Here is a 25402-nt window from a genome sequence, read left to right as displayed (position 1 = left end):
AAAGCTTCATGTCTGAAGGAACAGAAATTACTTCCTCTCCGGAATGTCTGGAAGGAGAATTGGTTATATTTCTACACTGTACACCATGGTTAATGGTAATGGTAAATTTGAAGCATAATGAATGCAAATTAAAAGAAACAAAAATAAAGTCTGAAAGCTTTGTCATTTTACCTTTTTGACTTTCACTAATTGCAGTAATACATTCTAATGCTCCATAAAGCTTAATAATTTAGGACTGTGCATCTACAGCACAGAAACATTCTTGACACTTGTAGGGATGAAATTTATGTGGCCAAAGCATCATTTGAGCTGAAGCTTGCAGGTACTGCGGGGGAAGTACAAAGGGATCTGCACCCCGGAGCTGTTGCCGCCCCTTGGTAACCATTTGCCCCGCTGGCTGGCGGGATGCCCCGGTGGGCACCACGCCGCCCCCGCCTAGCACACGAGGCCGCAGTTTGTTCCAACACTTTATTGTCACCGATAGCGCTCGGTCTCTGCCCAGAGCGGCGGGGACAGGGACAAGCCCGGCCCAGTGAAGGGCCCCGGGCCCGTGAGGGCGCTGCAGGGAGCAGGGCTCAGCAGGGAGGGGGCAAAGCTGGCATTGGGGACCGGGCAGGGCTGGAGCACTGCACCCTTGGGGCCTGTACCACAAGCTCTGGGGCAACGACAGGGGCAGGCCGAGCTCCTACCCGGCCCCAGGGGCCGCCAGCTGCCCAGGGTGGGTGGGTGAGCCAGGGGGCTGCTGCCCCAGGCTGCAGGGCATGGGGGGCTGCACCCCTGCCCCTTGGTCCCCAAAGCCGGCAGTAGGAGCCCATGGCCCCACCGCCCCTGGGACACGGGGCCGGGGGACAGGACGAGTAGTCGAAGTACAGAGTGATTTCGGATGAAGAGTAGTGTTACACTGGACCCACGAGACCCCGAGATTCCTGTGGCCACGATCAGTCAAACGAGATGAGCTGGGCCTCTCCGCTGCCTGGGGGCTGCTGCCCAGGGGCAGGTGCTGGTGGGGGCTGCTGCTGCGGGGGTCCCCCAGCTGGGGCCACCTGGAGGAGAGGAAACAGCTTTGTTAGTGTGTGGCTTCATTAGCATACATGCCCCACTGGATCCTGACCCCCTGGGCTGGTGGCACTCACCTGTTGGTAGAGGGGCTGCTGCCCCGGCAGGTAGGACTGCTGGGCTGGCAGGCTGCTCAAAGCTGTGTCCTGGCCTGGCAGGGCAGACATAAGACCCTATGGGAACGAGTGAATGGGTGTCAGAGGGGCTGGGGTACACGCAGCACCCATAGGGCAGTGGTGACTGCCCCCAGCCTCCACCAGGCCTCCCCCAGCATGGCTCCATGGGCTGGAGCCCACCCATGCCTTGTCCCCCCGTGCCCAAGCAGGGAGTGCTCACCTGCATGCCGTAGGGCTGGTAGCCCATGGAGACAGACTGGTTGCCCATGTAGCCCATGGTGCCCGACTGGGGTGCCTGGGAGATGGCTGGGATGCTCTGTGACTGTGAGGCTGCAGTCTGTGGAGAGAGGCTGGTGAGAGGTGGCACAGGCAGCAATGGCTCACATCTCCAGACAAAGCCCTTGAGCCCAGAACTGGATCTAACTCCAGCCCACTTCCACAGCAAGAGCAGCAGATCTGGAGATGTGGAACCAACCAGCCTGCTCCCCTCCTGCTCAGAGATCTCATTGCTCAGTTTGGGTATGCTGCCCAGCCCCACAGAACCCCCCAGTCCTTGTCCCAGATGGCTGCAGGCTGCTCTGCCTCACTTGCCTGGTAGCCCTGTGTGGGTGTGGGCTGGTAGGAGGAATATGCGGGGGTGGTGGTGGGCACTGCTGGCCCCTGCTGAGGCCCCTGCCCACTGCTGGCACCCGGCTGGTACATGTAGGCATTCACCATGCTGGGATCTGGGGGGAGAGTGCAGAGATTGGAGCAACCACTTTGGGCTCAGCCCTACCCCCAGAGGCTGAGCTGCCCAACGTACCAGTCCCGGTGACGGGCATGGCAGCGTAGGGCCCAGTTCCCCCCTGCGCAGCCTGGTTCATGTACACGCTGTGCATGGGAGAGCCCTCCACAGAGCCAGCTGGGCTGAAGGTGCCAGGGAAGCTGGTGGGCCCAGAGGGTTGGTAGATCACCCCACTGGCTGCGGGCATGGCCTGGAGCTGGTGGGAGAAGGAAAGCCAGCTTAAAGCTGCAGTCCCTGGAACCTGGCAGGAGGAGCCTACCCCAGCAGCCATACCTGGGCATAAGGCAGTGAGAAAGCTGGCATCTGGGCTCTCATCTGGATGGTCTGCTTCTGCTGCTCCAGGCGCAGCTGCCTCTCCTTCTCCTGCTCCTGCAGTCGCTGGATGGCCAACTGACGCTGCATCTCCAGATACTCCTGTGGCAACAGGGCTGTGGTGGCTGCGAGCCATGATACCACACAACCCCTCCTACCAGGGCAGCCATCCCTGCCAGCCCTGCGGTGGGCCACAGTGCTGGCAGGTCCGAAATATCCTGGACATGCTTCCCTGCCTCACCTGCTTCTTCTGCCTCATGATCTCCAGCTTCTGTGCCAGCTGGATCTGGCGCTGCCGCTCTGCCTCCTCTGCTGCACGGCGCAGCTTCTCCTGGTGCTCCTCCCGCAGCGCGTTCAGAGCCCCACGCGCGTCCCGGATCTGGGCCAGCTTGTCCTGCAGGCCTTCATAGTACACTGGGGAGGGAAGGGACAGCCTCAGGAACATGGGGTCAGGGCACCTGGCCTGCCCCTACACTGCACGCTGGATTCTCTCCAGTGAGACTGTGTCATGGGAGTGCTGAATAACCCTGACACCGTGGAAGCCCTGGCCCACCCACACCCAGGGCCAGCAGCTCCCCCAGCTCCCACGCACGCCTGCGCTCGTCCAGCTGGTTGAGCAGCTCCAGCAGCTGCGGGTGCATGTTGTTGATGGACTGGAAGAGGGACAACACGGCAGAGTCGTTGGTGATGCTGCGGCCTCGCATGTGGTTGCTCTTCATGCGGTTGACGAACGTGGTGACCGCGTTCTGCAGCGCCTTCAGGAACTGCTCGTGGTTCTCCTCGGACTCACCATTTTGGTACTGCTGCTGGAAGGATGGGGCAGCCATTCAGCTGTGACCTCCCAGTGCCAAGAGCCAGCAGCCAGCCTGCAGAGCCCAACAGTCGTGCGCTTCTTGCCCCTCGGTAGGTGCCAGACCCAGGCCCAGGCCCCCTCTTACCTCAACCACCCCAAGAGGGGCAGGGTGGGCTTCCCCAGGCTGCACAGCTGGCTCTGTCAGGGACAGGGGTGCTGATGGTGTGGGGCTCTTGCGAACCTCCTCCTGTTTCTTCTCCCAGTAGTTACGGTTCAGGTATCGGGCCAGCTGCCACGAAGAGAAGGAAGATGAGCATCACTGCCTTGCACGAACAAGCCTGTGCTGCAGACTAGCAGGGCCAAGATCCTTACCTCTGGGTCAATGTCCTCGGCCAAGGGAGCAGAGGAATTCTGGAAAGAGACAAATGGAGAAATGCAGTTCAGCAAAACCAGAGATTCCCAGGTCCCACACAGACATACAGCTCAGACCCGGCCACGTATGACCACCAGTGCTGAGCACCAGTGAGAGCCCCAAAGGGAACACAAGCTGGGAGGCAGCAGAGGCACCTAAGTCCCAGCTGAGAAAACACCTTCTTGCTCAAAACGCAGTGAACGAGCAAGGGGTTGAATGGGGCAAATACTTTCCCTCAGTATGGGATTACACTGGACACAACCAGGACAGACTCGGGCTCAGGAAGTGGCCTGCGTCCAGCCACTTCATGGACATACCACAGGCGGGGAGTACAGCGTACTGACTGGGGGAGCTGACGACGTGACAGGAGTGGGCTCAGCCTTAGGATACATGGAGTAGGTTGTTTTCTGCCTCTGCAAGAGAGAAAATTGCCAACTCAGAGAGAGTCCAGGCTTCTCCAAACCAACCACAATACAGCCTGTGCCTGGCTCTGCTTTAACCCTCTTTATGCACAGGCTTTGAGCCTTGCTCACACCAGGACATGTCCAGAGATCTGTTATGGCCCAAAACAGCCGGGCTGAAGAGCAACAACCCCTACCAGATTCCAGCAGCAAACAAACCATTCTCTCCTTCTCCTCAGCCTCTGACTGAGACAAGGCAATAGCCAGCTGGAGCTCCTCTTCCTCTTGCAGAGCTGTCTCATCACGCTTTGGAGGCAGCTGAAAGTGGAAAGATGAGGAGGTGGTCGGTAATGGGATCCACAAACAGGTCAGGATCACCAAATCACCTATGGGGCAGCCACTCACCTGGGACTGCTGAGAGAGGGGGCTGGTCAAGTACTCAGGGGGCAGTTCAGAGGTGGCAGCAGCTTTACCCTCGGTTTTCCTGTAGTGACAGGTGATAGTATGGACTGAATTCTCCCTTCTCTGCACCAGAGCCCAGCTCTGAACAATGTTCCAGCAGCAAACTCCACTCCCGGGAAGGAAGAGGGCCCAGCCCAGCCCGTACAGTCTGGAAAGCCCTCGTGTTCTGCAGGGAGCTAGTTCCACACCATGCCTCCCCCCTCAGAGTCCCAGCTGTGGCAGGCAAAGAAACCCACCACGAAGGGTACTGACTTGTTGAGATGCTCATAGCAGGGCTCACAGACTCTCACTTCCTTCTCAATCCCAAACTTGGGGATGGTGGAATACTTGGAGGAGCATTTTCCACAGAAGATCTGCCCGCAGGCCCGGCAGTGGTGCTGTGAAGGACAGGAGACATGAATGTGGTGGCAAGACATTCCTTCTCCTTCAGCCAACATCAATCAGACACTCCTGTCATTTCCCTGCCAGCAGCCAAGAAACATGGTCTGTCCCCAACACACTTCCACACAGCAAGTCCTGCAGGGAGCTCTGCAAGTCCCCAGGGCTGTGTAGAACAGGGAACCCAAAGGGGCAGGAGCAGCACCCACCTTCCGCGTCACAACGCCAAACTGCACTCGGCACCTGTGACACTCCTCTGCATCCACCCAGTCTGGAGCCTGTTGGGGTCAAGGGAAATTGCATAAGGAGGGAGGTGTGAGTTGCCACTGAGCCTTTCAGGAGTTCTGACGGCCAACAGGGTTTTCATGTCTCATGGGGGAGACTGTAGCCATTTGCAGCTCAACAGGACATATTAATCCCCACAAGTTATCTCCTCTCATGTTCCTTAGAGACTGTAGTGCTTTCCCAGTCAGCACAAGATTTGAAAGCAAAGTGTCTGCACAGCAATGCCTTGCTGCCACGTCCAGCCTGCCAAGCTGCTGCAAGGCCAGTGCGCAGGAGGAATGATGAGTCTGACTCCCTGTCCTGGTCAGTTCTCCCTACAAGGCCCCCAATCCACACAAAATGGAGGAATTCAAGACCTGCAGGTTTGGCAGGAAGGGGATGGGAAAGCAGGTCTGTCCCACAGTGCCAGCTGCTCCCCCCCACCACAGAGCTCACCCTCTCTGCAGCGAACATGGCGTCGCTCTCCTTGAACTCCGGGAAGACGTGACCTGCAGGAGAAGAAACGGAGCCCCGTTGTGAGAGGAATCCTCTGGCACACGGAGGCCACCTGCCTGCAAACTCATGCTATAGGTGCCAGCTCAGCACCACCTCTTGTCTTGACCAGTACCTCCCTCTGACATACCAGAAGCAGGCTCCCCTCAGCCATGGTCTGAGGACAATCCCCAACTGTTGGATAAGGCTTATTATTTCTCACTACTTCCAACTGAGGGGGATAAAAAGCCCACTGGATGGGCAGGCAGGGCTGTGAGTTTCAGCCCTTGAAGAGCCAGAGTTTGGCAACACCAGCTCGGGATGGTGGACTGACCCTCCAAGCTTGAGCCACTGCCTGCAGAGTTTCTGGTGCACAGAAGGAAGCAGAGGCAGCAGCGTCCCTGCCCTTGAAGCAAACACTGCTGTCCTGGGACAGAAGGAAAAATGTCACAGCAACACTGTCAGCAAGTGGGAGCATACACCCATCCTGGGAGCAGGAACAAATGCCTGTGAGGAAGGAACTGCCCCATAGCAAAGTCCTCCCAGAGGACATGAAGTGCTGCCAGTCTCCCCAAGAACAGTTGCAACTCCTGCTTTTCAGGTTTCCCTGCCAGCCCTGAGGCACAGGCTGGGCTGGAGGCCCAGAGCAAGGGTGCCCTGGTCCTGGGACCACTGGACTGTCCCATGTCTGCAGCAGGATTTAGTCATCCTGAAGTGTTCATTGGGTATTGGGAACCAATGAAGAGCTCAGTGCTGCAAGTCTGGAGTTTGTTCACACCAGGCAGGGAACTGCCAAGGCTCCTGCCGAGCAGAGCTGCTTCACCAGGTGTCCCCTCACCTGTGGCCACAGTCCTCACCTTCAACCTTCATTATCTGATAGGTGTCCTGCACCACCTTGTACTTGGGCTCGTTGCGGAAGGCGTGAGCCCAGGCCTGGATGAGGTATAGGATCTTACTGCGGACACTCGTCTCCACCTGCCTCTGCACAGGAAGGGAGGAGAAAAAAAACATCTCAGAAAACGTCCCTGAAACCCAGAGGATCAACAACCTCCTGCTGAACCCTCTGAAGAGAAGCCAGAAATACCGTGCAGCAAAGAGATTTTAGAGTACTCAGGAGAGGTAAGAGCTGTCAGAAACCTGCAGTAAGGACAATGCACAGCATAGAACACAGTCCTCTTCAGCTGCCCCACTGCCCCCTCCAGCACAACCAACAAAATCTCCTTTGGAGCAGAACAGACCAACTGAACAGAGCTGTGGCCTTGACGCTTAGAGCAAATGCTCAGCAGCTGTCCACCCCCTGACCAGAGCCACCCTTCCCACACTCAGAACACAGTGGGAGCCCCAGCTGCCCAGTACAGCACAGCCCACATTGCCTGCCCACTGACAGCGGTGGGGGGTGCCTGGAGGGTGTCAGAACCTCCAGTCCAGGAGTACTCAAAGCCATCTCAGGATATGACACAGTGAGGACAGCTGGGACAGCTGCCCTTTGGCGGCAGGGGCAACTGCATCACACTTCAAGGAACTAGAGAAAAGTTGGCAAGCCTGTTCTGACCTCAGCCAGCCCCAGAGCCGCCGCGTCATCAGCTGCCCAAGTGATCACATCCACATGACTGGCTGTTCCAGAAATCCCCAGGAAGCACAGGAGCACTGTCAAGCTCTGACTTTAGCCAAGACCTCAGCCCACACAGCATCACTTACTGACAATTCCTCAGGCTCCAACTTCTAGAACATTTGGCAAAATCCTGCATTCCATTCATGTCACAGCCCTGAACCCCATCAGACTTGGACTGTTCTACCAGCATCAGGTGCTCACAAGCAGAAAAGTTCCAAGTGTGGGAGGAGAATGGGGCAGTTGTGAAACTCCTGAGGCAGGCACGGACTGAGAGAACCCCAAAACCCCTGGATGTGATTCAATCTCCTCAGCCCCTGGAGCAGCTGTGCTATCACACCTGGCTGTCACGCTATGGCAGTGTTCCTGCCTCAGGAGAAGATCCTGCACAGAGACTGAGTCAGCCCTAACAGGAAGGTGACAGGAGAGACAGCCTGCTCAGTGTGTGAGGTGACAGGACTCACACAGCTCGATCTCCAAGGATCTGGGTCATCTGTTTGTTTATGTCTTTCTGGTGGAAGACAGCAGCTATAAGGAAGGAACAGTATGATGCTAATGAGCACTTGTCTGGGCACTGCTGTTCTGAGCTGGGAGCTGGAGACAGGAGTTCTCATTTCCACTTTGCTAATGGAATTCCCAAGTCCAAGGACACAGGAAGCTCCAGCAGGCATCAGACTGGTGATAGCTTGTAACAACAAACTTGTCAGTGACAGCAGCCATGGTCACACCCTGCAGAGCTCCTGAACAACTCAACATGCCAGTGAAACAGCCGTGACACAGAGGCAGCTCCCGTTGGTTTTTCCTTTACCTGCCTATGTGTCTCACATTATTCCACGAGAGGGAATTCACCTTGCCACTGTCCAAGTCCTTGGTAAGGTGCCAGGCCATCATCTGTTTTCCTTTGCTGTCCCAACCCAAGTGTTGCATCCAGGAGCATTTCCCATGGAATGGCCCAAGCCTCTGCAGCACACTCCTGCCATTTCACAGTACAGACAAACCTCTGCTCCCACCACATCTCCTCTTCCCAGAAGCCCTCCTGCACTGCCTACACTCATGCTTTCACACCACATGAGTTTGCCCTTTTCTGAAGTGCATTTCCAGTTTCCCTTCTGCTCCTTACCCAAAGAGGACACAAGAAAGGACACATACATTTCTTCCTGCTGCTCCTGCTTTTCCATAGGATAAAAAAGATAGTAAAATAAATCTATTTACCTTGAGTATTTCCTTCAGCTCCTCCATGGTCTGTTTATTGGCCACCTCGTCATGGACCGTTTGGCCACAGTTTTTAACCACTGACTCCATGACCTGCAAGGGCCAAGACAACATCAGCCCACAGCTTCCTGCCTCTTCTGCAACTTGTGGGGGTCCCAGCACACATTACAAGCTGAACATGGGGCACTACTTAGGCAATGAGGTGTGTTGGGGCCATGTAAATCCACTCCCTGCACTGAGAGCCAGCTGTCCTACACCTCCATGTGGGGCTGGGGGCCTTCTGCTCTGTGGAAACCAACCCTGGGGAGAGCAGCCCAAGTCACAGCTTTGCCTGTTCCAAAGCCAAGATGGAACTAAAGCATGAAGGCCCTGGCCTGATCACCCCAAAGCCTCTGTGCCAGAGTCAGGAAGACTCCGCGCTGTGCTGCAGGAAGCTGTGCAGCCTGAAGACAGGCAGTAAGAAGCCCCCACTCTGCTCCCAGCCAGGTGCCGTTACCTCCAGCGCGTACAGGGCCACGTGGGGATTCTTGTCATTCACTTTTTTCTTGATGGCGTTGACGGCGTATTTCGCTCTGGGGAAGAGGGGACATGTTCTCAGGGGATCAAGGATCTGAGGGGAGACCCCACCTGCTGCTGACAACCCACCAATTCCCACCCTGACACGAGAGGCACAGTTAGCTCAGGGGTACACGATTCACAGAGTGAAAATGGGAAAGAGAAGTGCATTCAAGCCTGAGTTTCCTTAAGGATTTCAGGCCAGGGGTAATCTGTAGCTCCCAGGGTCTGGGAAGCATGCCAGCACATCAGGGTGTGCTGCACAGCCCCTCTGATGCTCTTACAGAAAGGTATAATGAGACATGTGTTACCATGGACTGGTAGGTCTGAGACCCTCGCAGGGTCTCCTTCCTTGTGCAGACAGGAGAGCTGTGCCCACAGCATGTCCAAAAGCCCAGAAGCACTTACTGGGTGTCTCCCTGACGGATCATGTCGCAGATCTGCAGGATGGATTCCCAGTCTGTCTCCAGCAGGAGCTGGCTTGTGGCCTTATCTGCAATGAACAAACCCCACCAGGCCGCCGTGAGCCCGGCTGCTGCCCCCGGCTCCGCTCCGCCACCGACACGTCCCTGGGAGCGCTCCGGGCGTGGCGCTGCCCCCGGGACTCGGGGATAAAGCCCCGATTTCACCCGGGAAGCACCAACCCTCCAGCCTCAGACCGCCCCGGGCGCTCGGTAACCCCGGCCCCGCCGCTGCCACTCCTCGCGGGCGGCACCGGGCTGCGGCACCGCAACCCGATCCGGCCCAACCAGCGCCGTGCTCCGGGCCCGCCTGCTCCCGGGGCCGAGCGCTGCGGACCCCGGCCCGGCCGAGGGGCGCGCCCCGCCCCGGTTCTCGTCTCGCCCGCCGAGGGAGCCGCGCCGGTACCGAGGAGCCGCTCGAAGGTGCCGCCGCCGCGCCCCATGGTGTCCGCCCGCCGCCGGCCGCCGGCCCGGCCCGATCGCTCCGGCCCGGTCTGTCCCCCGCCCCGCCCCGCCGCGGCCCTTCCGCTTCCGGCTTCCGCCGGGGCGGGGCCGCTTCCGCGGGGCGGCTCCGGGATGGCCGCGGGCCGCTCCCCGCCCACGTTCCTGCTGCTGGGGGCGGCGGGCGGCGGGAAGAGTCTCCTGGTGCGGCGGCTGCGCCATATCCGCGGGCACGGGGGCATCGGGGCACCGGGGCGGCGGGGAGGGACGGGCCGGCGGGGAGGGGCGGGCCGGGGGCCGGGCGGGCCGCGCCCCCCGTGCCGTTCGCGGAGCCGCTGTGTCCTTAACGCGAGGCACAGCTGAGCGCCGAGGAGCCCGCGGAGCTGGGCGAGCCCCCGGCCACGCTGCCCACGGTAGGTGCGGCCCGGCGGGGCCGAGGGGCACCGGGGCGGCCGAGGGGCTCCGGGGCACGGCCGCAGCCAGCCGGGCGTCTGTCCCGCAGGTGGGCACCAACCTGACGGACCTGCGGCTGCCGCAGAAGGTGACGGTGCGGGAGCTGGGCGGCTGCATGGGCCCCATCTGGCCCAGCTACTACAGCGAGTGCAGCGCTCTCCTGGTGAGCAGCCCCGGGAGCCCGTCCCGGGGCCACGGTTCCGAGGGATGGACGCGGACGCGGGGAGAGGGGCTTCCGGGAGCCGCCGGTCCCCTCGGTTTTGCCCCCTGGTGGGATTTCCCTCCTCTGTGCCTTGCTCTGGCCCAGTCCGGCCCGGGCTTCCTCTCGGCACACCCGCACCCCGCTTTCCTTTCTTTCTTCTAGTTCGTGGTGGATGCCTCCAACCCCACCCAGGTCTCCTCGTCCTGCATCCAGCTGCTCTCTGTCCTCTCTGCAGAGCCGCTCGCCTCTGTGCCCGTCCTGGTCCTCTTCAACAAGATGTGAGGAGGGTCACCCGAAGGGCGGGGGTGCCAGGGAGCAGCGGCTGTGCTTTGCTGCACTTCCCAGGCTGGAGACCCCTGAGCCCTGTGGTTGGGTGATGCAGCTCTCCTCCCTCTCCCCATTGCAGAGATCTGCCCTGCTACATGTCCCTGGTGGAGATGAAGTCACTGTTCCGCATGCAGGACATCGTGTCCTGTGCCACGCAGCCCATCACGATGCTGGAGACCAGCGCCCGCGATGGCACCGGCCTGGCTGATGTCCTGCAGTGGCTTCGGACCACCCTCAAAGACCCCTGCTGACCCCTGCCCTGCCAGGTGCCTGTGGCAGCCCAGGACAATCCTGTCATGGAAGGAGGTGGCGAAGGAGCAGCTGCCCTGTCTGGAGCTGGGAGCAGAGCCCAGGACAGTGCTTTGGGCCGTTGATGGACTGGATCCCTGTGGGACTTCACAGTAAAACTCCCACCAAACTGTCCAGGCTGGTGGCTGCCCTGTGCTTGGGGGGAAACCCTGGGCTTTTGGGGAAGGGAGAAGCAGAAGCCACAGAGGCCAGATTGTGCTGGCACCTCCAGGCACAGGAGGGGTTCCTGCAGTGGGGCTGGAGGCTGCAGCAGCTCCTGAGCTGACCTAAGCGCGGCAGGGGTGGGTAAGGCCCCCTGAGTTTAAGACTGAGTGGACCTGGGGCTCCTGCCAGCAGCTCTGGCCGTGTGAGCCTCATGCCAGCCCAGGCACAGTGGGGTGACCTTGGGGTAAACTACAGCAAGTGCCAGCCCACAGCTGCTCTCCATCACCCACCTGGGCTCAGGCAATCTCAGAATGGGTCAAGCTGGAAGGGAACACAGTGCCCTGTGGTCCAACCTCTGGTCAAGCAAGGGTCATTCCAGAGGACATGGCACAGATTGCATCCAGACAGTTCTGGACTATCTCCAGTGAGGAAGATGCCACACACTCTCTGGGCAATGTTTCAGTGTGCTGTCACTGGCACAGGGAAGTTGTTTCTAATAGAATATCATAGAATATTGGAGGGAACCCATCAAGATCATATTCAGGTGGAACTTTCTGTGCATCAGTTTCTGCTTGTTGCTTGTCCCATTGCTGGGCACCATGGAGCAGAGCCTGGTCCATCCTCTGACACCACCTTGCTGACAGAGAGTGAGGTCCCCTGTTAGTTGTCTCTCTTCAAGGCTGAACAGGCCCAGCTCCTGAAGCCTGTTCTCATTGGAGAGATGCTTCAGTCCCTTTATCGTCTCTGTAGCCTCTGCTGGACCTGCTCCAGGAGTTCCATGTCCCTCTTGTCCTGTGGAGCCCAGAACTGGACACAGCCCTCCAACTGTAGCCTCACCAGGGCTGAGCAGAGGGATCACCTCCCTTGACCTGTTAGCAATGCTTTTTGTAATGCACCCCAGGAGGAGTTGGGGCTGCACAGGGAAGCTGCCCTGTGCCCACACCACTGAGGAGTGTCTGTGCCGATAACTCGCCCCGTGCCCACATTGATGGCCCAGCCCAGCTGGGCAGGCAGCTGCCTCAGCCTGCAGCCCTGGTGCCAAGTCCTCAGGTACTGGGGCTGCCCATGCCTGGCACAGGCCACAGCACTCTGTGCCCTGGGGCTGTCAGTGCTGTGCCATGCCAGGGCCTGGAGCTGCCAACAGCATGGCACGGAGGGGAGTGGCTCTTGGTGCTGGGGGCTGCAGCTATTGCACCGTGATGGCGAGTGGCAAGTGGGGTGGCAGTGGCCTTTGCTCTAGCAGTGTGGGCTGAACTGGGCCCTGCCCGAGGCAGCCCCACAGGAAAGCAGGTGGTGCCAAGGAGCCCAAGCACACCCTGACACTGCTGCTGAGTCACCACCACGAACAGCACTGACACACCAACCCTAACCTCCCTGTTTCCAGCCCAACAGGTCCAGACACCAGCCAGAGCAGTCCTGCACAGCAGTGCTTTAATGGGCCAGGTCAGCTTGAGCCCACAGGGTCTCTGTCCAGCCCAGCACCCAGCATCACCCTGATTGTTCCAAGTCCATCCCACTAGCCAGTGCAGTGGGTGCAGGGCTCCTGGGAGTAGCTCAGTGACCTTGTTTGTGAGACTGGAATCAGCCAGCTGCTCTCCTGATGAGCCAGGCACTGGGCTGGAGCTGGGTCCATGCCTGGCAGCTCCTGGCTCCACGCTTGCTGTCCTAGGCAGTGTGAAGGTGGTTGTGGAGAAAGCTCCATGGTCCCCAAAGGATTCTAAAAACAGCCCAGGGCACACTGGCAGGAGGGAGAGCTGAAGAGCTGTTCTCTGCAAGCTGTGAGCCCCCACGGAGCAGGGTTGTGCTGACAAGTCAGTCCTGCATAGAGCTGTGCCCTGGGGTGTGACAGCAGTCCTGGTCCTGTACCTACTGCATTCCAGCAGCTCCAGGCAGCAAGAGCACCTGCATCCCTGCGATGCAGCATTCCCAGTGACGTGCCCCAATGAGTCCTTGGCCATGGGAAGAGGGCAGGATCTTCCCCAGCACTCCGTGGTCCCCCAGCTGCCAGCAGTGCGTTGTGATGGACAGATTCAGTCCCAGCTGCAAGCAGAGTCTGGCCCATCCCATTCCTTCCTGTAGAGCTTGACACTGAAAGGACAGAGTCCCTAAGATCCCATAGGGGAGAGGGGACTCTTAAGTGTCATCTCTCTCCAGGTTCTTTCCCAGACCTGCTCTTCCCTGTCCCTGTGCCTCAGTAACACCAAGGATCATGCATCCCTTGGGACATCTTTGCACATGGCTGAGCTCTGGGTGCCCTGGCAGCCCCTCCCCACTGCCCTTCATGCTTGGCCTCACCTGGCACTTAGGAACGTCTGTGGCTCTGCTCGTAAATGGACTGAAGCTTCTGCATGAGAAATACCTTATCTTCCCCTTCCTGCAACATCAGAGACAGTGCAGTGAGCAGCAGTGGGGTGGCTGAGGGTTGGCACTCCTGGGGCCAGAGCTTGAATTGGCAGTCCTGGGGCTGGACCAGGCTGTGAGGCAGGGGATGGGCAGGGGCAGTGCTCACACACATTGGCAAGCTGCTCCTGGAGCAGGCAGATGACCCTCTGGCGGCCTCTTACCACCTGGATGTTGAAGTAGATCACAGCTCTGCAATGACAGCAGGATGGGATGGTGGCAGCCAGGCAGTGCTCCTGGCACTGGAATGGGGCACAGGGCTCTGGAGTGACACCTTGGCTCCCAGGCCTGCTCAGGGCTGTGACAGCAGGACCCTCAAAGTGAGGGCCTGGGGTTCAGCCTTGGGTTCTGGCCCATACTCACATCAGGGCCACGGACATCAAGAACAGGAGGGAGGTGTTCTCCAACAGGTGCTGGTAGACCGAGGCAAACCAGGTGATGGTGGGGTTGGATTTCTCCAGCACTAGCACCCACCTCTTCCCTGACTCGTAGATGGTTTCCAGCCCCCGGAAGGGGCCACAGGTTTCTGATGGCTGCACTCTGAGCAAACAGACCAACAGGGCATTCAGAGCAATGGGCAGCCCAGCAACTACTGGCCCCAGCCCAGGGCACTGCCTGTCTCAGATGTCCAGCCCTCCAGGGACCCAGCCGCACTGTCCCCAGCATGCCCAGGGCTGGACAAGGGGATCATCCCTGCCTCCAGCACCAGGAACAGCTGGAGGAAGTGAACAGGGCCAGCAGCTGGGAGACACCTCCCTTGCCTGGGGCAGCACCTCAGGCCTGCAGCTGGGGGATGCCACGGACAGGGGCCATGGTCTCCCCAACCCCTCCTTCTCCAGGCAGCCGGCACTCCTGAGCTGTGGCCTCGTGGGTACTCACGACCAGATGGTGTAGGAGAGGAAGGCAGCTGCACCCAGGAAGGAGGGGAAGCACAGCAGAGTGATGAATATGGTGCTCATGCGTGATGCTTGCCAGGGCTTGCTGGGGGACTGGCAGTTCCTCATCAGGCTGGTCTGTGGATAGGGAGCAGTGTCCCGTGAGCTGCCAACTCCTGAAGAGCAGTCCCCACCCTCCCTCCCACCCACTGGGAGCCAAGTGAGCTCGGAAACATCCTGTCCCCAGAAACTCCCACTCAGTTCCACAAGGACAAGGCTGGCCCATGTGGCACCGCGGCTGCAGCAGAGGTTGACAGTGACAGGTCACTGCAGTTTCACCCCATGGGGAGCTGCAGGGGGTGGGGGGAATCACACCTTTTTGATATAGAACAGCAGCAGCAGCTTCAGCATCTGCACAGCTGGCAGGAGTGGAGCGAAGAGAATGCCCAACCTGGGAGCAGGGGAAAGATGAGCTTGCTGGGGTCTGAGCCCCAGGGGAGACAGTGCTGGGCACAGCTACAGCACCCACAGGGCTCCTGGGGACTACAAGCCATTTGCCAGCAGAGGAAGGTGCCACACCAGGCAGAAACATCTCACCAGGTCAGGGTCTGCCCATAGATCAGCTCCAGCACATTTCGGGCAACATCAAACTCTGGCCTTTGCTTTGTCTTCAGCCTCTTCTCCAGGATTAGCCTGGGTAGAAGTGGAACTCTGCTCCCACACTGCCTGAGGGGACTTCACACCCCACCTTCCCCCCCTGATGGCAGCAGAGCCTGGGTGCACCAGAGAGCTGGGACCATGCAGGGATGCCACACTGGTGGGGGGACATGTCTTGGGGTACATTACCTCCAGATCAGCTCCCCAAAGAGCGTATCCAGCAAGGTGAATGTGAAATCCATCACCATGAAACGATACAGGTCCTGCCCCACACATGTCTCCCAGCACTGGGGAGACAATCAAGTGTGGCATAGAATCACAGAATAGTTTGGGTGGGGAGGAACCCCAAAGCTCATCTCTTTCCCCATCCTGCCACGGGCAGACACCCTTCCACTAGACCAGGTTGCTCTGAGTCCTGTCCAACCTGGCCTTTTAACAGTTCCAGGGATGGGGCACCCACAGCTTCTCTGAGAACCTATGCCAGAGCCTCACCACCCTCACTGGGAAGAATTTCTTCCTGATATCTAATAGAGAAGATGACACCAGCTCCTTGCACAACCCCATGCTCAGTCCAGCCCTCCATGGCCCTGGGGCAGAGATGCTGACCTCCTCTGTCGAGCAGATAACGCTCCGGCTGAGCCACTGGTAGCACAGCAGCATGAGAACCATCGTCTTCAAGATGAGGTTCCTGGGGAGCAGCAGTGCAAGAAGTCCCTGAGCCCAGGGGATGGAGGGGCCGAGCCCCACAGATGGAGTGCCTGGCCCCAAAGCCTCCCTGCCTGCCATAGGTGCAGGGGCAGAGCACTCCCTCCACCACAGACCCAGCCAGCCCACCTGATGATTGCCACGTAGACCTGTGTCACTGGGGAGTCCTGCTTCTCCCACATCGCCAGCAAGTTGAAAAAGTGGGGCATCAAGGCATTGAGGAGGGACACCACAAGGGGCAGGACCAGCAGAATGGCTTCTTGCTGCCATCTGCCACTGTCCTGCACTTGTTGCTCCTGCTGAACCTGGTGAGCAGGTACTGGGGTGAGTGCACAGCTGTAGACAGCCAGGTGTGGTGTCCTTGGGGAGAGCAGCAAATGCTCAAGCCAGGAGCAGAGCTGCAATGGGGTTGTCCCTGCCTCCCTCCCCAGTATCCCAGCCCTGCCCCTCCGACCCCAGGGCAGGGGATCCCAGGGCGAGAGGCGGCACTCACCATGTGCATGTGCTCCAAGAGGTAGTGCACAGCCAGCACGCAGCCCGACACGGAGCCCAGAGCCAGGCCCCAGGCCAGCAGCATTACCACGCAGTGCCCCAGGCACTGGCAGTGGCTCTGGGGGTGGGAGCGGGAGCGCCGCTCCACCAGCAGCTCCTGGAAGAGAGCAGTGGCAGAGCTGCCAGACCCGCTCTGGGTCCAGAGCAAGGTTTCGTCCCGCTGCACTGCAGCAGGACCCAGAGGGGTGATGGACAAAGCACTAGTGCAAGGTCGGGGTCTGGGGTATTTTGCACTGCTCAGCTCCTCCACCTTCAACTGGGTGCAGATGTTCTCACACTGCAGCTTCACTGAGCGCCTCTGGATCACCTTGAAGTCCCAGGCGCAGAAGACTTTGATGGCCAAGTCCCCGACGGAACTTCCCACGCTCTCCCGAAAAGAGCGGGACACGCTGCAGCGAGGTGAAGGGCATAAGGGTCTGGGGCTGGGTGAAGGGGAAGGCTGGCAGTACCACAGGTGCTGCTGACCTACCCATACACCAGCAGGATGCAGGTGACAAGGAAGGAGACCCCAACACTGAACAGGTAGGCCAGTGGCAAGTTGTACGGGAGCGGGGGTGCTGCGAGGGGGCACACAGTGCCCTTAGGAGTGGAGCTGCAGGGGTCATTTAGGGTGACATTGTTGTAGTAGCCATAGTAGAGCAGTGAGTGGGTGAAGTAGCCCTGCAAGAAAGCACATGATGGGCCCCACGGTGATCTCAGCAGTGCTTGCAGCTTCCTGCTTAGCCTGGCACCTCTGTGCCAGCCTCAGGGACACAGAGCCTTAGGCTGGGGCAGCACCACCTTGTGCACCCATAGCACTGGTGGTGCTGGGGCCCAGCCTGTGCAAGGGAAGAACTGGGATAGTATTACAGTGGGAAAGTGGGGCTGCCCCCCAGGCTTGGCGCAGCCCCTGACCTGCAGGTGCCTGGGCCATGCTTACCGCTCCTGTGAGGAGCTCGAGGCCAGTGAAGGGAGGGCGGCTGACCGACGCAGGGGGGTACACAGCCTGCAGGACCACCACGAAGGCCAGGAGGATGAAGAATGAAAAGAAGTTCAACATGAGAAGTGTCTTGAGGAAGAGGAAGTAGGAGAGGACACTGGAGCCAAAGCGGCCACCAATCTGCTTCAGGGCATAGTGCCAGGGCTGTGCAGCACGGAGCATGGAAAGGAACCTGTACCAGAGACCTCGGCAGCCCTGGGGAAAGGAAGATGGGGAGAGCAGTGGGGCAGGAGCCCACACTGGAGCCCTCACAGCCTCTGTGCAGACCTGTGCCCCTGACTTACAAGGCCAACGCAGACCTTGGACCAACCACAGGGTGAGAAGGGGGCCCAATGATGGGCGTGCTGCCTCAGTGGGCCCCTCTGCCCGCTCAGCTGCCGCCTGCCCAGAAGAGAGGGGTGTCAGAGGGTACCAGAGGCCTGGGACAGCTCTGGCTGTGGGAGTGCTGCCCAGCTGGTGCTGATGGAAGGGGTCCTACCGGAGGATGCGTTTCTCCGCCAAGGTCAGGGGCATGGTGAGCAGCATGTGGCTGGATTGGCTGGGTGGGAGGCTCAGCAGCTCCTTCACCAGCAGGCCCCGCTTCTCTGGAGCACAAGGGGCTCAGTGGGACACGGCTGGCCAGGTCACGGCATGCCTGTCCCTAACCCAGCGTACAGACAGTGGCCAGCACTGCCTCCTCACAGTCTGGGGGACCCTCACCTTCCAGCGTGGCCCTGGCAGGGTCAGTCTCCAGGTCGTACTGGCGCAGGCTGGGCCGTGCCGTGCGGGAGAGCTGCTGCAGGGGCGGGCGTCTGCTCCGGCACCGCAGCCGTGCTGTGCGGTTGCAGTACTGGGAGATGATGGCCCCAAGGTTGTGTCCTGTGGATCAGAGCACAGCAGGGGTTGGGAGGCTGCGGGAGAGCAGGGCAGCGAGCTCTCCAAGGGGCTCTGGACCTGGGGAAGGGTGGGAAAGTGGGTAGCACCTACCGATGGTGCGGCTGGGCATGTTGGCCAAGATCTGCAGGGAGGCAGGGGAGCAGCTGGGGTGCTCCTCATCTTGCCCGGGCTCTGGCCAGGCCATGGCACAGGCATCTGGAATAGTTAAGCAGGCTGGGGACTCTGGAAGGGGGAAGGCAGGATGCAGAGAGCCCATGGCTCATCCCAGCGTCCCTGCTGCTCTGCTCCAGCAGACAGGCTAGGTGTGTGCTTTTCCCAGAGCACCCCCTTCTCCAGGAACACTTTCTGTGTCCCCAGGATCTGGTCTGCACTAGACTGCCCTGCTCTGCACTGGCCAAGGCATCAGTGAATGCCTTGGCCACAGCATCGACATGTGACACAGCTGGCCCAAGCAGAGGGATGGCCCTGGGCACACACACACTGTTCCCAGCCTGCCCTGGCTGAGGCTGCAGCGTTTTACCTCTGCTCCTCTCCTGCAACTCCAGTTCCAGACCTGCCTCGATCAAGCTGCTCTGCTCCAGGATGAGCTGGTGGAACGAGGTGTGCAGGGCTCTCTCATTGTCCGGACTGGGCTCCTGGCTGCAGGAACACAGGGACACGGTGGCACGGACACCTGGTGCCCGCAGGGCGCAAGGTCGTAGCCTCGTGCCTCTGGGATGCAAGTCCCGGGGCACGGCAGGGCAGCGGCGGGGGATCATACTCACCCATCGCTCTCGGAGCCCTCGGGGACGTGGAGGGTGATGGAGGGAGGCTGGGACATCCTGCGAGGCCGAGCGGGTCCCTCCTACACGGGCCCTGCCGTGGTGAGCAGACGGGCGCACTGGTCCCGGCCCCCACCAGCCCCCGCTTGCCACGGCTCCCCCGGTCTCCGCGGCTCCCAAGCGCTGCCGGCCTGCGGGCCGGGGATGGAGCGGGAGCCGCTGCGTGCGAGGTCGGGGGCTGAGTCCGCGGGGTTAAACTGGGACTAACGCCGGGTCCAGCCCAAAGCAGGCCTCAGGGAGGAAGAGAGGGCGGATGGGGCGGTACCGCCGTCGAGCGGGTTCCGCCCGCCGTCCCGGGACCCTTCGGGCCAGGCACGAAGCCTGCGAGCGGCACTCCCGGAGCTCGGCTCGGGAAAGGCCCGGAGTGCTTCTAAGGACACATCGGAGCAATGACCCCCGTGCCCCGCACCGTGTTCCCCCGCCCACTGCCGTCTCCTCCTTCCCCTGCTCTCCCTCCTTCACCGCCCTGGGGCTCCGCAGCCCCCCGGGGCGGGCTAAGGCTGTCTGGGGCAGGTGGCCGCCCCGGGGCTCCCCGCACGTCCCGATACCGGGAACCGACGGAACGCTCCCCAGCGCTCCCGCCGCCGACTGTCCGGGCGTGGGTGCGGATCTGCGGGGAGGGCGGGGGCTACCGAGCCCTGTCCATCCCGTCCCTCTTGCCCCCTCCTGGCACCGGCCGGGGGCGGCGGGAACCCCCCAAAAGCCCCCGTTTCCCCTCGGCTGCGCTCACCGGGGCCCGTCGGCGGCCGAGGCGTGGGGCCGGCGCTCCCCGTTACACCGGGGCGGAAGGAGGGGCACCGGGATACCGTGCGGGACCGGCGCGGCGCTCTTTGCCCGGGCGGGGGAGCCCCTGTCCCGCCGGACTAAGCCCGGCCGCCCAGCCCCGGCGCCGCCGGGCCGCAAGGGCCGGCCCTCCCGGGGCGGTGCCGCGCAGGAGCGGCGGCGGAACGCGATGGAGGGCGGCGGAGGCGCTTACGGGGCGGCCAAGGCCGGTGGTTCCTTCGACCTGGTCCGCTTCGTGCAGCAGCCGCAGGTGCTTGCGCGGATCGTCAGCGCGGTGAGTCGGGACGGGAGGGAGAGCCCGCAGGCCGGTGCCCCGCGCCCGCCGGGACGGGCAGCCCCCAAAGGGCTCCCGCAGGCCTCGGTGCCGCCCCCCGGACATCGGCTCCGCCCCGCAGGTCTTCGCCCTGATCGTGTTCGCCTGCCTGGTCGGGGATGGCTACACGAGCCTGCCCGAAGACCCCAGGCTCTTCTGCATTTTCAACGGCAACGAGGACGCCTGTCGCTACGGCATCGGCATCGGCGTCCTGGCCTTCCTCGCCTGCATCTTCTTCTTCATGGTGGACGTCTATTTTCCCCAGATCAGCAACACCACGGACCGCAAGTACCTGGTCCTGGCCGACCTCGGCTTCTCAGGTACCAGGGGCGCGGGGCAGGGCTGTGCCGCCTGTCGCCGCCACAATGGCCGCCTTGTCCCGTGACGTGGCTGCCGGTGCCTGGCGAAGGGAGTCGCTCCCGTCTGGCGTGCTGCCCGCGGGCCACGCGCTGCTGCTGCTGAGTGTCCCGAGGAGTGGCCGTCCCTGGCCCGGTGCCTGCACCAGCCTGCGCGGTGGAGCCGGGTCTGGCCCGGGGACTGCCCAGGAGCAGCAGGACCGGCCCTGGCCCCTCATGCAGCTTCCCCCCACAGGTCTCTGGACCTTCCTATGGTTCATCGGCTTCTGTTTCTTGACCAACCAGTGGTCCTGGACACAGCCCGGGCTTGTGTACATCGGAGCAGACTCTGCCCGTGCTGCCATCACTTTCAGCTTCTTCTCCATCTTCTCCTGGGTGAGTGAACCACTCTGCCCCACTTGGGGGGAGCACAGAGGGGATCCCTGCACTACACAGCCTGGAATAGCCTTAATCCTGCTGCCCCCTTCTCTCTGCAGGGACTCCTGCTCACCTTTGCTTACAAGAGGTACAAAATGGGGGTGGAGGACTTTGTTCAAAGCTATGCTGACCCCAGCCCAGAGGTTTCGACTCCCTACTCCAGCTATCCCAACATCAGCCATGACAGCTACCAGCAGCCACCCTTCACGCACACAGCAGAGGCTCCGGAAGGGTATCAGCCACCACCAGTCTACTGAGCCCTGGCTGGTGCCCACGGGATGGCTGTACCAGTGCAATTCCTTCTGCAGGGTGGGAGGGAGGGATATGTGACTTGGAGGGGACAGTGGGGTGGGAGGGTGATGGCTGCTTTGTTTGAAGTTGATTGGGCCTCTTCATGGGGTACAGGAGGGGCTTCTGCCTGGTTCCGGAGCTGAGATCCTCATTGGAGGGTCCAGAGCCCAGTGTGTGGTGGGTGATCTGGCACACGATGATTTGCAGCTGCTGGGTGAGCTCTACAGCTGCAGGAGGTCGGGTGTGTGGGCGACCCTGGCATGTATTAGTCTCTGCTTTTGCTGTGGTGCCTTGGTGGTGGGGTTCATGCCCCCTCATCCTGGCCAGGCTCTGCCCCAGTGACTGTTGCCCTGGCCCATCCTGTCTCCAGTGCCTTTCAGCCCTGCTGGCTGCATCCCCCAAGTGCCGTCCCTCGCTGCCCAGCACAGCCAGGCCCAGCTCCTGCCTGCGCTGGCTTCCCGTGCCTTCCCCCATCGGCTGCTTCTGGGGGAGCTATTGCCAAAGCCCCCTCTTCTCTTGTGTCTAATGCCATGCTGTGCCTTTCCCCAGCCTGCACTAGAGCTGCTGGTGCTTGGATGATGTGGTTTGGGGTCTGTGGGAGCAGTCAGCACTGAGATCCCTCAGCAGGGCCACGGCTGAGGACAGTCCTGGAGCACTTTCTCTCCCTTGCGTGCCTACCCGAGTGCTGCCTCTGCTGCTGCGAGGCTGAGCTCCTGCACTCCAGCCACACCAGGTGCCTGTAGGCCGTTGTCTCAGGTTGTTTGCTGCTGTGCTGTGGTAAAGCTGTTCTCAGCAGCCATGTGAGCCATCACTGCTGGGGCCAGTGTTCAAGTAGTTGTCACTGTAGGGTTGGAATAAACTTTTTCACCAAGCCACCATGTGAGCCACCACATGCCTTTTGTCTCAGCTCCTGCCTTCTGCCCCTCCAGGGCTGGGGGTGTCAGGTGGGGCAGTGCAGCCCCTGCCAACTGCTGTGCTGCAAACAGCACACTCATGCTGGTGGCTATTTTTAGGCCACCCTCCCTCATGCTCCCTGGTCTGAGCAGAGCTCCAACACCAGGCCTGTGAGCAGCCCTCCCACCCTGTGACTGCTGCAGTGACCAGCTCATGCTGCCTCACTGGTCACAGCCAAGAAGACTTAGCAGAATGCTCTGGAGGAAAACACACACACAGGTTCATTAAGTTATTTATTAACCTAAAGCAGCAGCAGCAGCACCTTCCCCAGCCCTGGGGGAAAAGCCCAGCCCTGGTAATGGAGTGCTTGCAAGTACCATTATTCCTGCCTGTAACATGAGGGGCAGCAGGGAGAGTTCAGGCAGCTCTTGGAGCCTTCCAGGGCACAGGCAAACAGCAACCCCGGACTCAGATGCAGAGATCTAGCCTGGCCAGAACAAAGAGCTACTGCTAGGAGCCTGTGGGTGCTGGCTTTCAGGAAAAAAACACTTTTCCAGGGAATAGGGAAGCAACAACCTTCCAGAATCTGAGCCAAACAAAAAGGGAAGAGGATCCTTCAGTCAGCTTAGAGCAAACTAAGAGTCAACCTCAAGAATTTTGGGAGGCTGAGGAGGCTGCAAGAGACATGACTAGAGTGGAGAAGCAGCTCCTCAGAGGAGAGCCCCTTTACCAAGCAGATGGATCTTTCCAAATCTTGGTAGATGAAACTCAGCCTCCAAACCCCTCACAGGTAACATAGCACCAAAGTGTCAGCACCAGCCTTGAACCTGAGAAAAACTGCCTGAATTTGGAGGAGGCTGTTCCCAGGACCAGTTCCTCCAAAGGAATCTGTCACAGCCTGCGAGAGCATAGCCAGCTCTGTGAGGTTCAACACCTCAGAAGTCAGCTGGTTCGCCTTCTTGTTTCAACAATTATTGACAAGGCAGTAACAGCAGCGAGCATGCTGGCAGAGAGGTTGGAGGCCTTCCCAGGGCTGGGCTGATACGTGTGTCAGTTTAAAAGCTGTGTCACAGTGACAAGGAACGAGTTACCTCAGACTGTTAAGAAACAAAACTAAAAATTGCATTTAAAATACAAATGGCTGTACATTGTCTTGAGAAACCTGGAATTTATCAACACTGTACAAGAGAGAAGGGCTGTGTTCACAGGAAACAGCACCGGTGCCAGCCTGAGCACACTTAGGCCACTGGGAGAGCTGGCCAGAGCCACAGTGAGCAGTGGAAGTTCTGCGGCCCGGCTTGTGCCCAGTGCCCCAGGGCCTGTGTGCGGCAGCATCAGTAACTGTGCTTGTCTCTCTCTGAGATGGCAGCTCACTCTAGCCAGGCTTTTGCTTCAGCTTCCACCAGAATCAGCCTTGGTGGATCCTCAGTTGTGGTCCTTGGTGTGGGGAGGTTGGGTAGGGAGGGCTGAGGCACTGAACAGTTTGCTGAAGTAGAGAGGCAGACCCGGTGCCTGTGAGCCACAGCACTGAGCTCCCTTCCCCTCCATTTTCCCAGGAGTCAAGTGAAGATCTTCCGACAGGCAGCAGTCTCCAGCTGCCTCAGGCCCAGGGGCATGTTCTCCTTGTTCTCTGGCCCGGCCTGCTGCGGTCGCTTGCGGAAGTAGCAGGCTCGGCACACGGAGTGGTACTTGTCGGCTCCTCCAATCACTTCAACCTGGCAGGGAAATGTGGGGAGTGACTGCAGAGCCCAGCTCCCTGCAGGGAGTCTCTCCCTACTAGCAGGGCTGGCAAGGTGAAGCAGTTTCTCTTCCAAGGTGACTCACCTCCCGCTCTGCTCCCAGCCTCTTGGTGTAGGAGGCCTCCTGGAAGCACTCCATGCACACGGCGTTCAGCTTCACCACGCTCTCCGCCAGTGGCACCAGGTTCAGGATGCTCCCAAAGGCCTGTGCCAGACAGCAGGGAAGATGCTGCTGGGTGGGTTCCACGAGGGTCCCAAAGCAGCTGCTGTACCAAAATGACTATTTTACCTTTCTCTGGAAAGTCCCATCGAGAGCAGCAACAATGACGGTTTTCCCAGCGTTGGCCATTTTCTCGCAGAACTCCACAATGTCTGGAAACTGGAGGGGGTACAGGCACATTGTGAAGATGGATGGGGGGCAACACTTGGCTCCAGATCCCACAGTGCATGCCCAGACAGCAGCACCAGGGACAAAGAAAATCAGAGCCATGTGCTCTGTCTGTGAAATGGGCTCCAGTCCCTGCATCCTCTGACCACAAGGACTATAGGGAAGAAGGGTTTGATTATTAGCACAGGCCACACATGAATCAAACTGCTCCAGGGCATTACTTCCAACCCTCTCCTACAAAGAACACAGGCCTCGGTCTGCACAGGGTGTACCGAGCAGCCTGTGTCCCGCAGAGCCCAGCAAACTGCCCCCAGCCATGCACTTACAAACTGGCCCTCATCGATGCCAATGACGGCGGCAGCCAGCGCTTCCTGGTAAACTTCCTGCAGGACCCCGGCGGGCAGGGCCTCCATGGTGTTCCTGTGGGCAGGGAGGGAGTGAGCCGGACGGGTCAGACAGCCCCGTGGAAGTGGGGTGTCCTCCTGCCTCGGGAACTCACCTGTCGTGTGTGGAGACCCCAGAAGAGCTGTAGCGCGTGTCCTTGGCGTACTTCACCAGCAGGCACTGGTACTGGGCGAGCTTGAACCGTCGCACTCGCCGCATGAGTTCCGTGCTGCAAGACACGGTATCAGCGGGGCTCTGCCTCAGCCCCAGCCCGCCCGTGCCCCCCGCCCTGCGCCTCCCGCTCCGCGCCTACCTCTTCCCGGAGAACATGGGCCCGAAGATCACCTAAGGGCAGAACGGTGGGGTCAGAACAGCAGTCAGCAGGAAGCCCCGGCTCCACCCAGCGCCGGTGCGGCCCCCTGGCCCCGCAGCCCCCTCAGCCCGGTGATCCGGCGCGGCGCCTATATCTGCCCCACGGCCCGATGCACGGGAACGTTACCGTAACTGCATCTGCTCCCACACCGGTGTCCCAGGGTGGCACCTGTATCCGCCCCCCAGCCCGTGCGCCGGGGCGGTACCGTACCTGTATCTGCCCGCGGGGCCGGCTAGGGGAGCCGGGGTGGACACCGGGCACCGTCAGGCAGTTCATGGTGAACTGTTGGCTCGAGCCCGCGCTTGCCGCTCCGGCGGGTCCGCCTCGGCCAATCGGAGAAGGTCTCTAACTCACGCGCCGCGGCACTAGCCAATCGCGAAAGGGCCTGGGCTGCCGCCCTGCAACGCTGCCCAATG

General features: G+C 60.3%; 5 protein-coding genes across 15 annotated transcripts; 2 read left to right on the top strand and 3 right to left on the bottom strand.

Moving 5' to 3' along the window:
- Positions 1 to 454: 454 nt before the first annotated feature.
- Positions 455 to 9822, bottom strand: HGS (hepatocyte growth factor-regulated tyrosine kinase substrate). Of its 3 annotated transcripts, none has more exons than XM_066200620.1 (21): positions 9714 to 9822; positions 9255 to 9339; positions 8788 to 8863; positions 8292 to 8384; positions 6328 to 6451; positions 5435 to 5487; positions 4924 to 4992; positions 4589 to 4713; positions 4280 to 4358; positions 4094 to 4192; positions 3791 to 3886; positions 3434 to 3472; positions 3207 to 3350; positions 2861 to 3074; positions 2510 to 2682; positions 2230 to 2370; positions 1975 to 2152; positions 1764 to 1897; positions 1393 to 1509; positions 1134 to 1229; positions 455 to 1043 (listed from the first exon to the last, which is right to left on the bottom strand). In XM_066200620.1, exons 1-21 carry the CDS (start codon positions 9748 to 9750, stop codon positions 939 to 941), a joined length of 2277 nt encoding a protein of 758 aa, XP_066056717.1. In that variant the 5' UTR covers positions 9751 to 9822; the 3' UTR covers positions 455 to 938. The 3 variants fall into 3 exon arrangements, with proteins under 3 accessions (XP_066056717.1, XP_066056718.1, XP_066056716.1); XM_066200621.1 differs by having other exon boundaries at positions 2861 to 3071; XM_066200619.1 differs by having other exon boundaries at positions 2861 to 3071; positions 4094 to 4358.
- Positions 9823 to 9842: 20 nt separating this feature from the next.
- ARL16 (ADP ribosylation factor like GTPase 16) lies at positions 9843 to 11153 on the top strand. Of its 2 annotated transcripts, XM_066200626.1 has the most exons (5): positions 9843 to 9969; positions 10107 to 10161; positions 10251 to 10364; positions 10566 to 10681; positions 10810 to 11153. In XM_066200626.1, the coding sequence occupies exons 1-5, from the start codon at positions 9884 to 9886 to the stop codon at positions 10979 to 10981; spliced, it is 543 nt and encodes a 180-aa protein (XP_066056723.1). In that variant the 5' UTR covers positions 9843 to 9883; the 3' UTR covers positions 10982 to 11153. The 2 variants fall into 2 exon arrangements, with proteins under 2 accessions (XP_066056723.1, XP_066056725.1); XM_066200628.1 differs by lacking the exon at positions 10107 to 10161 and having other exon boundaries at positions 9845 to 9952.
- Positions 11154 to 11793: 640 nt separating this feature from the next.
- TMC6 (transmembrane channel like 6) lies at positions 11794 to 20508 on the bottom strand. 8 transcript variants are annotated; one of them, XM_066200614.1, is made up of 21 exons: positions 19779 to 20069; positions 18992 to 19082; positions 18748 to 18866; positions 18318 to 18449; positions 18051 to 18209; positions 17830 to 17935; positions 17636 to 17732; positions 17292 to 17546; positions 16842 to 17032; positions 16623 to 16761; positions 16314 to 16469; positions 15950 to 16125; positions 15722 to 15803; positions 15305 to 15402; positions 15056 to 15151; positions 14834 to 14909; positions 14463 to 14596; positions 13947 to 14123; positions 13697 to 13775; positions 13479 to 13557; positions 11794 to 11990 (listed from the first exon to the last, which is right to left on the bottom strand). In XM_066200614.1, exons 2-20 carry the CDS (start codon positions 19045 to 19047, stop codon positions 13486 to 13488), a joined length of 2400 nt encoding a protein of 799 aa, XP_066056711.1. In that variant the 5' UTR covers positions 19048 to 19082; positions 19779 to 20069; the 3' UTR covers positions 11794 to 11990; positions 13479 to 13485. The 8 variants fall into 8 exon arrangements, with proteins under 8 accessions (XP_066056711.1, XP_066056713.1, XP_066056712.1 ...); XM_066200616.1 differs by having other exon boundaries at positions 11794 to 11975; XM_066200615.1 differs by having other exon boundaries at positions 11973 to 12052.
- SYNGR2 (synaptogyrin 2) lies at positions 19966 to 21215 on the top strand. The gene is made up of 4 exons (XM_066200625.1): positions 19966 to 20105; positions 20227 to 20464; positions 20736 to 20875; positions 20977 to 21215. Exons 1-4 carry the CDS (start codon positions 20001 to 20003, stop codon positions 21172 to 21174), a joined length of 681 nt encoding a protein of 226 aa, XP_066056722.1. The 5' UTR covers positions 19966 to 20000; the 3' UTR covers positions 21175 to 21215.
- Positions 21216 to 22034: 819 nt separating this feature from the next.
- Positions 22035 to 25383, bottom strand: TK1 (thymidine kinase 1). The gene is made up of 7 exons (XM_066200420.1): positions 25197 to 25383; positions 24927 to 24958; positions 24729 to 24842; positions 24556 to 24649; positions 24131 to 24220; positions 23927 to 24046; positions 22035 to 23817 (listed from the first exon to the last, which is right to left on the bottom strand). Exons 1-7 carry the CDS (start codon positions 25260 to 25262, stop codon positions 23662 to 23664), a joined length of 672 nt encoding a protein of 223 aa, XP_066056517.1. The 5' UTR covers positions 25263 to 25383; the 3' UTR covers positions 22035 to 23661.
- Between the last annotated feature and the right edge of the window lie 19 nt (positions 25384 to 25402).

The sequence above is a fragment of the Chamaea fasciata genome, unplaced genomic scaffold (genome assembly GCF_029207755.1).
Source record: "Chamaea fasciata isolate MVZ Bird 193981 ecotype frontalis unplaced genomic scaffold, bChaFas1.0.hap1 SCAF_19, whole genome shotgun sequence".
Taxonomy (NCBI): Eukaryota; Metazoa; Chordata; class Aves; order Passeriformes; family Sylviidae; genus Chamaea; species Chamaea fasciata.
Note: the sequence above shows the minus strand (reverse complement) of the source record. Positions and strands in the feature narration are given on the sequence as shown.